The following is a 10923-nucleotide window of genomic DNA, read 5'->3' on the forward strand; positions in this document are numbered from 1 at the left end:
CTAACAACTATTACCAACTAATTTGATATTGTTTAATCACCTAGCAAATCAGTGGTAAGTTTACAAACCTATAATTCCAAAATCCAGGACTTGATTCCCTGTGGTGGACAGAGTGAAGATTGCTTATTGTATGGCTTCATACTAAAACCAAGAACATACATTGTTTAATACATTTATTAGGCTTAGCTCACATACAAGAATCTCACAACTATCATTTTATGATGGGAGGAATTTTTTATTACAATCAAAATTTCTTCTTTCATAAGCATTGTTTATAACTGTTGTACCTTTCACTCAGTGCTGTAAAATTCCATCTTAACTTGTTTTATACAGATGGTAAATCTTCTAGAAGTTAATGTTTAGCTTTTCATTTATCTGCTTTAAGTTTACATACTTTTGTATCTGTTTTGTGCACAATCAGCTATCTGCACTGTGCCTTACACAATGATCAAACCCCAAATTTTAGTCTTGTAACTTCCAAGAGATGAAAGCTAAAGTTCATGCAGTCAAGCTATCTGTTTAAATTTTGTGAAGAACACCTACAACTTGCATTAAATTTGTATTGTTTCTTCCAATACAATCTCGGGTATTTTACAGGAATTGTCAAAAGTATTTTTACCCATTTGATTTATGTCAGTTTATGCCGTAGAAAATATTTTGTTGAGCCCTGACTAAGTGAGAATCCTATTTTTAAACAAATGTGTATTACTTACTATATTGTTCCTTCAGTAATAAGACCAAAAGCTCAAAATTGAAAGTATTTAAATAAAGAGAACAGTTCATGTATTTTTATAAACTCCCAGATACTGTTAAAACTTCTCTTATAGTATACGTTTATCAGTTACTGTTCACAGTACCATAATGCTTCGGTATTATACACCAAACTTGAGGCAGCTATAGCATGCAAAACTGTCAAGATTAATTTTGTGGGAACTCTGATATCTGTATGACGTGTAAGTACAATGTGAATACATTATAAGTTCATTGAAGATGGTTGTTCTTTTGTTGGGCTTCTGTAAGTGTCAACCAAACTAGATAATCTATTCTTTAAAATATATGTAAAACATGGTTTTATTCTAGAAAAAGTGGGATACCACACAGTTCACAAGATGAATTTTGATTCAGTTTGAAATAATCTACTAATGTGTTTAAAGTGTTCCAGAAATACCAGTGTTTAGAAGTAACAGAATATATCAGCTGTTACAAGATAATGAGAGCATGTTAAATACGACTGAAAACGTGCACAGCCGTAAACATCAGAGCAGTATCATTTACTTCTTTCACTTGTCAGCAACTGACGAAATGTAAGAACAACACCCAACAACTAAATATTTGCAGCAAACTGTCATAAGTTTACACCATCTGGTCTCATTTGGATCAAAATATACTGAAGACAAATAAAGAAAGTTCCTGATCACTTATGTAGAGTGAAAAATACTGCTTGACCTTCAGAATGTATATCATATAAATAGATCTTTCTTTCAAATATCCTGTTTAACACTGGATTGACATGAAACTAGTTTACAGTCCATTTGGTTAAATTGTTTTCACAATCCCAGTTGTTTCTTAAAACACATCATAAGACTGCACCTTTACAATCAGAAAATAAGATTCTTTGACTTTGGGTTGTTTTTTGTTGTTGTTTCTTTTTAACTGCTGTGACTAATTTCTGAACTACAATAAACTTACACGTGCAAGTAACAGAAGTTTTTTAAAATTTATTTCAAGTAATAACATGTGCAAAACTTCTATTTAAAATTTGTATTCCATAAGCAACTCATTATTTCAATATTCCAAAAACTGTTTCTTTTTGTTAATAGTTTAGTATCACTAGTATTATGCTATTGTAAGTTACAACTTTCACAATGAGGAAGAACCATTTAAAATGGGTACTATATTTTGATCATTCTAAGAAAAATTAGGTACCTGAAAGTGACTGTACCAGTGATATAATCTCATACCAATTTTTACAGTATTTTTCCTTATTGTAAAAGCTGTAACTTATAGTAAAATAATATTTATATAGAGTATTCACTGCCAATACTTAGGAGCATGGACCACTCACAAAGACTTGTTTTTAATTCAAGTACATAAGACAGTTAGCAACAAAATGTTATAGACTAAAAATAAGCACAATGAGAGAAACATTCATATATCTAAATAAAAAAGATATTTCATATTTTATCAACCAGTCTGACGTGTAACTTATGTTAATATGTTATCTACTGTATAGTACCATACAATTACTATCCTAGTTAGTATTTGTTGTCATGCCATCTGGTTGACATGATAACATATATATATTGGGGTGTAATATTATATATCATAATGCCCTATCTGATGTATATTATTACATATGTTGTTATTCTATATGATATATATGTTAACAAATTATATAGAATCTATTGTATGATATCATCCTATCTCGAGTATTATATATATATATATATGTTATCATATCTGATGTATGGTATCACATGTGTTGTCATCCTTTCTGGTAGTTATTGTAGTTGAAATATTGAAATACAGTTTGGTTTAACAGAAAGAAACACTACAAGGACTGTATTTATGTTGACATTTTCTCCACAGATATGGTAGATGATACGGTACTCTACTGTAAAACGTTCACACATATTCTACAACTTACTGCATTTATGAGGATTTACATTGCTGAGTTTTACAATGACAAAGATTTTTACATGACTAAAAAGTTATATTAAAAAATAGAAAGATGTTATTCATACATAAAACCAGATCACAAAGTAAGAAAAATATATGAAAAATTCCTTCAACAAATTATGTGAACAATTAGACTAATATTACTGTCAGTAATATCACAATGGTAACAAGTGTTGAGTGTTTTTAGTTACAGGTAAACAAATGTTTGGTAGGTCTATAGTGAAACTTGTGTGACATACATACATAATGGTACACTTCTGAAAGCTATACATGTATAACTATCACAAAATGAAGAAACCATTTTATGGATTTTATGTTTACCAAAACTTCTTTACAAAATATCATCTCATTTTTTTATAATACACTTTTATAACAAAGAATAAAACAAAGGAAAAACAAATGTTTCAGTAACTAGTATGTTACACTTTCAACTTGTAGGGGGGGTGTCTAAATATAAAATCAATGTTATCACATTATGTGCCAGTTAACAATTTTAACCTCTTTGTCTCTCGTCAGTATAATTTACCTCTTTTGTAAGTTATATGCACTGTAAATGGTTCTGATAAGTATACATATTAATAGAGTAAAATAATAAAAAACGTTTAAGACCTCTACTGGAAGGTTCTGTATTCAGTTACACCTCACTTTTAAACACACTACTGCAGTTTAGCTACTGAAATTTAAGCAACCACTTCCTGATATTTTCAATACCTATTCCAGAAAAGGCACTCACTTCAACAGTGCCTATACTCTGTTTAGCATGTTGCTTCACTTGTTCTAAGCGAAGAACATCCTTAATTTCCATAATACTAGTTGTAACTGGCACATCAATTTTATTTAAAATAATTAAAATCTGAGCAGTTTGTAATGATTCATGGGCAACTATTTCAAGTAACTGAATGCAGGCAGCACTTATCTGCATGGCATTGCTTGCATCTATTACAAACATCAATCCTCGGCACTGTAAAAAGTGACAAGGCCAAATAGGTGCCATTGCTCCACCAAGTTCACAAACTGTAATATCAACTTTCTTTGATAGTTTTATTGTAGTTATGTTAATTCCAACTGTAGGGACAGTGGTAGGAATGATTTCTTCAGAGGTGATTTCATTTTTTGGAAAACACTCCAACTGCAACCTCTTCAGAAGAAGAGTTTTCCCACATCCTTTAGGTCCAACACACAGAATCATTTCACAAACCAGACACACAAATATACTTTGTTTAATCTTACTAACAGGAAATTTTTATTCTGTAGAATGACAACAACTGTGACCATAAAGAAGTTTGAATGCAACAGAAACTTTTTCTTTTTTTGAAAAAAATATTCCGATACACTGTTACAGTTCCAAGTTCTTACATTTATTACTAAATTAGAAGATTACCACACTATAAATGATTAGATTTTCTTATCACATTCCCAAGAAATTTCCCATAATGATTTATTACTAAGTGAAAGTATGAGAACCAGATAAACCTGTTTGTCATTAGATGCTTTGAAAAGCAGAGCACACATGTGTTTCTCCTTCACTGATTTCAAGTGTTTACATCTAAAGAGCAATTGCTCAGTTTGCCAATAAGATATTTCTCTAGCAATCGAACAATAAAGTTTGGAACGACTTTATGAGCTGGTTGTTCTACAATGGCTTTTGTAGCATCTTGTCCTGCATATCTAAGTAATGCTAACCCTCCAGGGTGTTGACTGATGTAAGGTGTTACGTCATAAACCTATATGTTAAAAAATAAATAAAAGCACCTTTGCTTATCATGGTCAGATGACAGAATACTAACTTCACAGCAATGTTTTTTTCACATATAAGGCATGTACATTTTTGAAAACCATCATCAAATGCAAATTAATAATTCTGTATAATAAAACTACTCAGTTCTCTCAAGCAAGACAGACAATGTGTGGAAACAGCAGAGTGTTACTATGGCTTACAGAGTGTCAACAGGCTTACCATAAAAATGCTGTAAAAATTGCAGAAAAAGGTTACTATATGATGACCTGGTTTAATGTATTTATGTCTCAAAGAATGACTAACCATTATAAGCTTGATTGATTTTGTAGTGTATTAAAAATGGGATAGTTTTGGGCATCCTTCCTATATCTGACCCATTTGAACATCAGAAGAAATTGTAAATAAATGTTTAAGTTTAAAAAAATTCAGATGCAGACTCGTTCTAAAACTTCTTAACATGTTTTGTCTTACAAATTTGTAGGATGGTTTGCCTGCTGACGTTGTATATTGCAATAAAACTTACAAATGTTTGTTAGAAGAGTATGTGAGCAAAAAAATCATAACAAAATAAGATGTTTAGAGGTGACCTAAATGGTGAAATACCTTTTTTTCCCTTTGCTTTTTCTTAAATTTCTACTTGTACATTCTTTTAAGTTCTTATGTTTTGTTGAACATTATTATTCTCCATCTTCAAAACTGTTAGTAGATACATTTACATTTTATTATTTAAATATAAAACTTTCAAAAGTTTGTAGACTAGTGCTACACTTCTCTCAACAAAAACAATAAGTTTACTTTTATCATGTTAGTTTTTTCCTCAAGCAAGATGTCACAAAAATATTGAAGACCAGTTTTAACAGGTTCTTTCAATAAAGCATTTTTCTCTTAGCTATACCCTGAACTTAAATTATTCTATCTTCTTACAATGTGATGATAAGTTGTTAGTATATTCTTTAAATCACTATTTACTAAATTAATGTTGTAATAACAAATGTATTGTAGGGATATTACAGTAAAGGCTAAAACTTTTAATTTTTACAAAGTACACTGTTTATACACATTATAAGACCATTATAATGTTGAATTATTTACAAGTTCACATGTAATACACCAATCAAGATAATACATTTACTCAAAATTCAGAGAGCATTATTACACCAAACAGTTAAAATGTGATTAGGCCCACCTTATCTTTAAATATGATCCAAGCATCTTCTTCAAAACTGTGCTTTTCAACTTCCAGTCTGGTAATTTCCCTCATGTAGTTTGAATTCTATAGTGTTAGAATCTAACAGAAAAAAAAAAAAATTATACTTTGATATAAAACAGGTTTTGTTTTTTTTCAGAATCTTGCATTACAAATTCCTGTCACTTCATGGAACTTAACTTCTCTAGTATACAATAAACCTTGATAAACTAAAACTACCAGTTTTCTTTATAATATATTTATTTAACTACATATTAACTTCGAGCTTTTGAAGCCTAGATACAGTTCTGTTTCATGACAACATTGTTCTTTATTAAATTTATGAGCTTTTAGAACAGCTTGCCTCATGATGTAATCCACCTTCTATATTAAGTCTCTCTTAAACATTTGTGAATAAGCATATGGATTTGATGATTGCTTTTACTTTGGATTTCATGCTCTGATTGGTAACCTCAACAGGTCACATGGTCTTCTGTCATTTTACCCTCTCTTGTAATATACATGTGGGAATATTATAAATATATAATAATTTCTTAAATATTTGTATGTACATAATTTCAATTCAACTTCTCATAAACACATAATAATATACAAAAATAACCTGTCTTTGTTTTCATTGATAAACTCTGAAAAAAGTACTTAAAAATTTAATAGATTGGGGGAAAAAAAATCAACAAAAAAATCAACGTAATTAATAATAACATGATAATCATTCATACAGTTTATTAGAAAACTGGTAACATCACAGATATTTCTATTTTCTTGTTGCTAGAAATTTTAAAATTAAAAGATATACAAAATTAAGCAGTCTACAAACACACACAGTAAACACATCATTTTATGATTTTCCTACTTTAATACTGCAAACTAACAGTAATATTATTTTCATGGAAAATAAGTACCTCCATGTGGTTCTTCTACCTTATTACCTCATTCAAGTCATTTTTCCTGTTTATAACATGACATCTACATTATAACTCATGTATATTTAAATGCAAGTCAACCACTGGATATTTTTAGCTTGATAACATTTATGTAGCTAGAAAAAACAATCATATGCATCAATTTTTAACTGTATTATAGAATAAACATTCCAAAACTAATTTTGTGAGTTTAAATATACTATCAAATTTAATAGGCACCTTCTACAGGGTGTTCAGAAAGTCACTGTGCACTTATATATTTATTAACAGACATGTTTCAATATAGAATACAGGAGGTAAATATGAATGACAATTATAAACAATGTTGAAAGTGACCCCTGTTGGCATCAATACAGACTTGGATCCTTCTTATTTTATTTCTAAACACCGCTATCAGTTGCTGGCTTGAAATAGACTGAATGAATGCTGTTATCACTGCTTTCAAAACTGCACAGTGACTTTCCAAAGGCCCTGTATTACTTTATACTTGGATATAAGCACAAATGATAAATTTGCTCTACCATGAACTAAGAATGGAACACTTATTTATGTGCTCAAGATTTTCTTAATTTCCATACACAACAGTATCAAAAAAATTTGTATATGAATTACATAAACTAAACTTATAAAAACTGTTGTTAGGCCAGAATTTTACTTAGAATTTGGAAGTAGCCTAAAACTCGCATATCTGGTCTGTCGCACAGAAAACCAAGATTTTGAGCTAAAAATAAAATAAATAAAGTTAACTTGAGTTAGGTTAAGCTACGCCTTATTATTACTATTAGCATAAATTAATAATTAACTTTAGTCATTATAATGAAAATTTAAACTTAGCTCAACTAGCTAATTTTCAGTTAGTTGTTACAATGCCTTGAAATACAAGTTACAGACTAGTCTCTAGAGGGCATCGAACGAGAAGTTTAAGTTTTATATGATTACATTATTTAACTACTAAAACAACAGATACTGTCATAGGAAGATCAACAACTTACTGAGAAGCTACATTTCACTCAAATTCTAACGATAAAAATTCAACACTGTTTCTTGTTACTCAATCACTCAACACCTCGTTTCTAAGTCCCGTTTCTCATGTACACAAATAAACTGCCCTCTAGTAATATACTTTACTTTCTAGCAGTTCTCCGCATCTATTAAAAATACCAAAAGAAAGATGATAATTCACAATTTAATTTTACTAGCCAAAAGTGTCGAAGAAAAGTATTTCAATTATCTTGTGACTCTCTACATTAAAGTTAGGTTACGCTTTGTATTAAGCCATACGATTTTTCTATTTCTGTTAGCTATCCTAATAATTAAGAAACAGGAGCACAAGATTTTTTGAAATTAAAATATCTGTAAAATGCACTGTAGACGGTGATTATCATCTTTGTATCATATTAAATGCTTTATGTTCCAGTAAATATCATGTATCAATTAAATCTACATTGAATCTTTTGTTTCTTTTTGTGATTGTAATAGCGTATTTTTATAAATGACAAATATGTTGATATATATAAATGGACCCCCTCGGTAGACTCAGCAGATAACCCTATGTGGCTTTGCTATAAGAAAACATACATACACGTATAAATGGAATAAATATCTACTTGACAAAAAAGTTTGTTTATTATTTTGTTTGAAGTTAAGCACAAAGCTACACAATGGCCTATTTGTGCTCTTCCCACCATGGTATAGAAACTCGGTTTACAACATTATAAATCCAAATACATGCTGCTGTGTCACTAAAAAGCTGTCAAAAAAGAAACAACAGGTATAAATTATTTAAATTTATTTTAAATTATGTTGCTTTTACTTGTTTTCGACAAGTGAAATATTGTACTGGCTATGCAAACATTTTTAGATTCTTTTTTCGTCACTATGGTGGTATGTGTGCCAGTGTATCATCTTTAATAAAATTATTTAATCTAACAGCGATTACTGTTTGTTTATTATTAAGCAGAAAGCTACACAATGGGTTATCTGTGCTATCTCTGCTCACCATAGATATTGAAATTCGATTTTTAGCGTTATAAGCCATCAGACTTGCTGCTGAGCCACCAGAGAACATACTCGATATGTTTTCCATGCGTATTTACTGCAAACAATTCCAAATTCTTATAGTATGTTCAGTCATTATGATATCACGAGGATGCATTTATTACGACTTAAACGTTTTAAGACAACATTAAATTTAGTCATTTAGTTGAACAAATACACACTATGAAGCGTGTACAATGTATAAATGTTAAAGTATTGATTCCATCGAAATGATCTCACATCAAAAAAAGAAAAGAAAATATTAATAATTGTGTATATAAGCTATTAACTACGAGTATGCCATCAAGCATATGGGTAAAAAAATAATAAGTATCGTCAAACCAGGAACCAGATAGTGCAGTTAAAATTTCGTTAGGCGTGTAGAGCTGTGGAATGGATTACGTGAACGATATAGGGTCTTTGTTTAAACTTTTTAATAATCTTTGGTATAACCAAATTTGAGGGCTGATCAAGGACAGGATTACTTGATCATTGCAAAAATGAACGGTTCGCGAGAAGGTTATGTTAAAGGACAGCTGTAGTGATTTGTTCCAAATTAAATGAAAGAGAAAAAACACGTTATTCAGAAACAAAAGGATTGTTGAAACAACTCCACGGACTATTCTGCGGAAGGATATTTTTATATGATTTGTAATAAATAGGATGACTGAAAAATGGCTGATCAACTGAAAGGTAATACACATGATAAGTAAGCAGAAATGTGAATCTGCTTGGAAAAACGAAAATTCTTTCGCGACCCACATTCTTTTTATAGCTGACTAATCATAAAGTTCCAGAAACATCATGAACGTGTAATGTCTATTTCTCATTGTCGAGTTTGTTTGTTTTTTAATTACATCGTGAACATTTACGAAATTTCAAACTATAAGAATGTTTTAACGTTTCCCGTTAGTGGTGTTTTTTTTATATAAATTATTTGGTGAAAATAATTCAGTGTCTAATAAATGGGAAGGAAGAAGTCTGAAATCAACTTGACTCTCACAGGTCGTACTCAACGACCAAATATCAATCATTCTTTTACAATGTCTAGTTCATGTAACACTCACAGACTAGTTTATTTCCTCTTTTAACGTTTCTACAAACTTCAACACTTGTACACTGTTATAAATTGTTGTAAGCTTCATAACAAACAATATTAACATCACTACTCTGCGTAAACAAATCAACTCACTTGTATGATGTAACTCAACAAGCACGATAGCAAACACAGATCCAAATATTTCATAAAACACAAAAAACTGACTGATCCAACTCTATCTTTAAATGACTAGAATCTTCACAATTAACTCTAAATAAATATATTTTATAAACTAGTTATGAAAGAGTAAGTTTACCACCATTTATGTTATAAAGTTATGACCTTGGGAGGAGAAGGTGGCATAATTTCAGTTTTTCTTATTTCCCTGGTTTGGATTTGAATTCAACATTTCTTGTCCACCAGACATGTACTCTACTATCTATACTAAAGAGTTGAACTCTTAAGACTTATTAGGAAGACAATTTGTAACAACTTAAATAATCACATCAGTTCTAAAGTAGTCCCCCACACATGTAAAAGGTAGATTGGGATACGATTGTTTAATAGAGACCACATAAGTTATAAAATCCTGTTATAGAGATTAATGTTTAACACTGTATCACCAAAAACGCTTTGATTGTATTTCTACTGTGGTTTCAATTGTAACTATAGAGGATTAGAAAATAAAAATGAAATATATATATATTATAGTAGACGAGATAAGTGATAAATGTGTACCACATTACACCTAATAACTGAATTGTGTTACACAACTTCATTTTAAATACCTGTGTGTAGGTTTTCTTTTTTGTTATTAAGGATGTGGCATGCATAACATATATAATGATTTTTTATTTTATTTAGTTTAGTAAGGCAAAAAGTTTACCTATTGTTTAAGATCAGCATTTCTCAGAATATGGTCTGCGACCAGGTATCACTCCATGGAAAAAATGACCGTCCGCAGAAAATTAAAAAAAAAAGAAAGATCAGTTTTGATCCTTTCACTACCAACCGTCATTTTTAAATTTTTTCAAGCCCTTGTTGTATATTAAAGAAAATGTAATTAAATTCTAATAAAATTAATATTTTCAAATACATTATAATTTAAATTTTAAGTTGACCTAAATTCAGTTTTGCAGCATTTCAACTAATCTAATACGACAGGAAAGAAAAATTAAAGTTCGTACTTAAGGCTACGAAACTATAAAATTCACAAGTTGACAGTTGCCTTTATACCTTAACTCCCTCAGAAATTAAAGTGTTTTCACTTAGGGCAATTTAAAGAGTTTATGATTGAGTT

At 30.0% G+C, this 10923-nt stretch overlaps 2 protein-coding genes across 2 annotated transcripts; both read right to left on the reverse strand.

Moving 5' to 3' along the window:
- Window positions 1–1703: 1703 nt before the first annotated feature.
- Window positions 1704–3868, reverse strand: LOC143231115 (ADP-ribosylation factor-like protein 16). The gene has a single exon (XM_076465725.1). It carries the CDS (start codon window positions 3866–3868, stop codon window positions 3350–3352), a length of 519 nt encoding a protein of 172 aa, XP_076321840.1. The 3' UTR covers window positions 1704–3349.
- On the reverse strand, window positions 1704–7664 carry LOC143231116 (uncharacterized). Its single transcript, XM_076465726.1, has 3 exons — window positions 7540–7664; window positions 5604–5705; window positions 1704–4403 (listed from the first exon to the last, which is right to left on the reverse strand). Exons 2-3 carry the CDS (start codon window positions 5676–5678, stop codon window positions 4212–4214), a joined length of 267 nt encoding a protein of 88 aa, XP_076321841.1. The 5' UTR covers window positions 5679–5705; window positions 7540–7664; the 3' UTR covers window positions 1704–4211.
- Window positions 7665–10923: the final 3259 nt, after the last annotated feature.

This window comes from Tachypleus tridentatus, chromosome 10 (genome assembly GCF_004210375.1).
Source record: "Tachypleus tridentatus isolate NWPU-2018 chromosome 10, ASM421037v1, whole genome shotgun sequence".
NCBI lineage: Eukaryota > Metazoa > Arthropoda > Merostomata > Xiphosura > Limulidae > Tachypleus > Tachypleus tridentatus.

Bases quoted from the DNA above. Each gene is read 5' to 3' on its own strand.
- LOC143231115 (XM_076465725.1), bottom strand. From the start codon at position 3,868: ATGATTCTGTGTGTTGGACCTAAAGGATGTGGGAAAACTCTTCTTCTG.
- LOC143231116 (XM_076465726.1), bottom strand. From the start codon at position 5,678: ATGAGGGAAATTACCAGACTGGAAGTTGAAAAGCACAGTTTTGAAGAA. The intron at 4,404-5,603 runs GTGGGCCTAATC...TTTAACATATAG, and splicing joins GGATCATATTTAAAGATAAG to GTTTATGACGTAACACCTTA.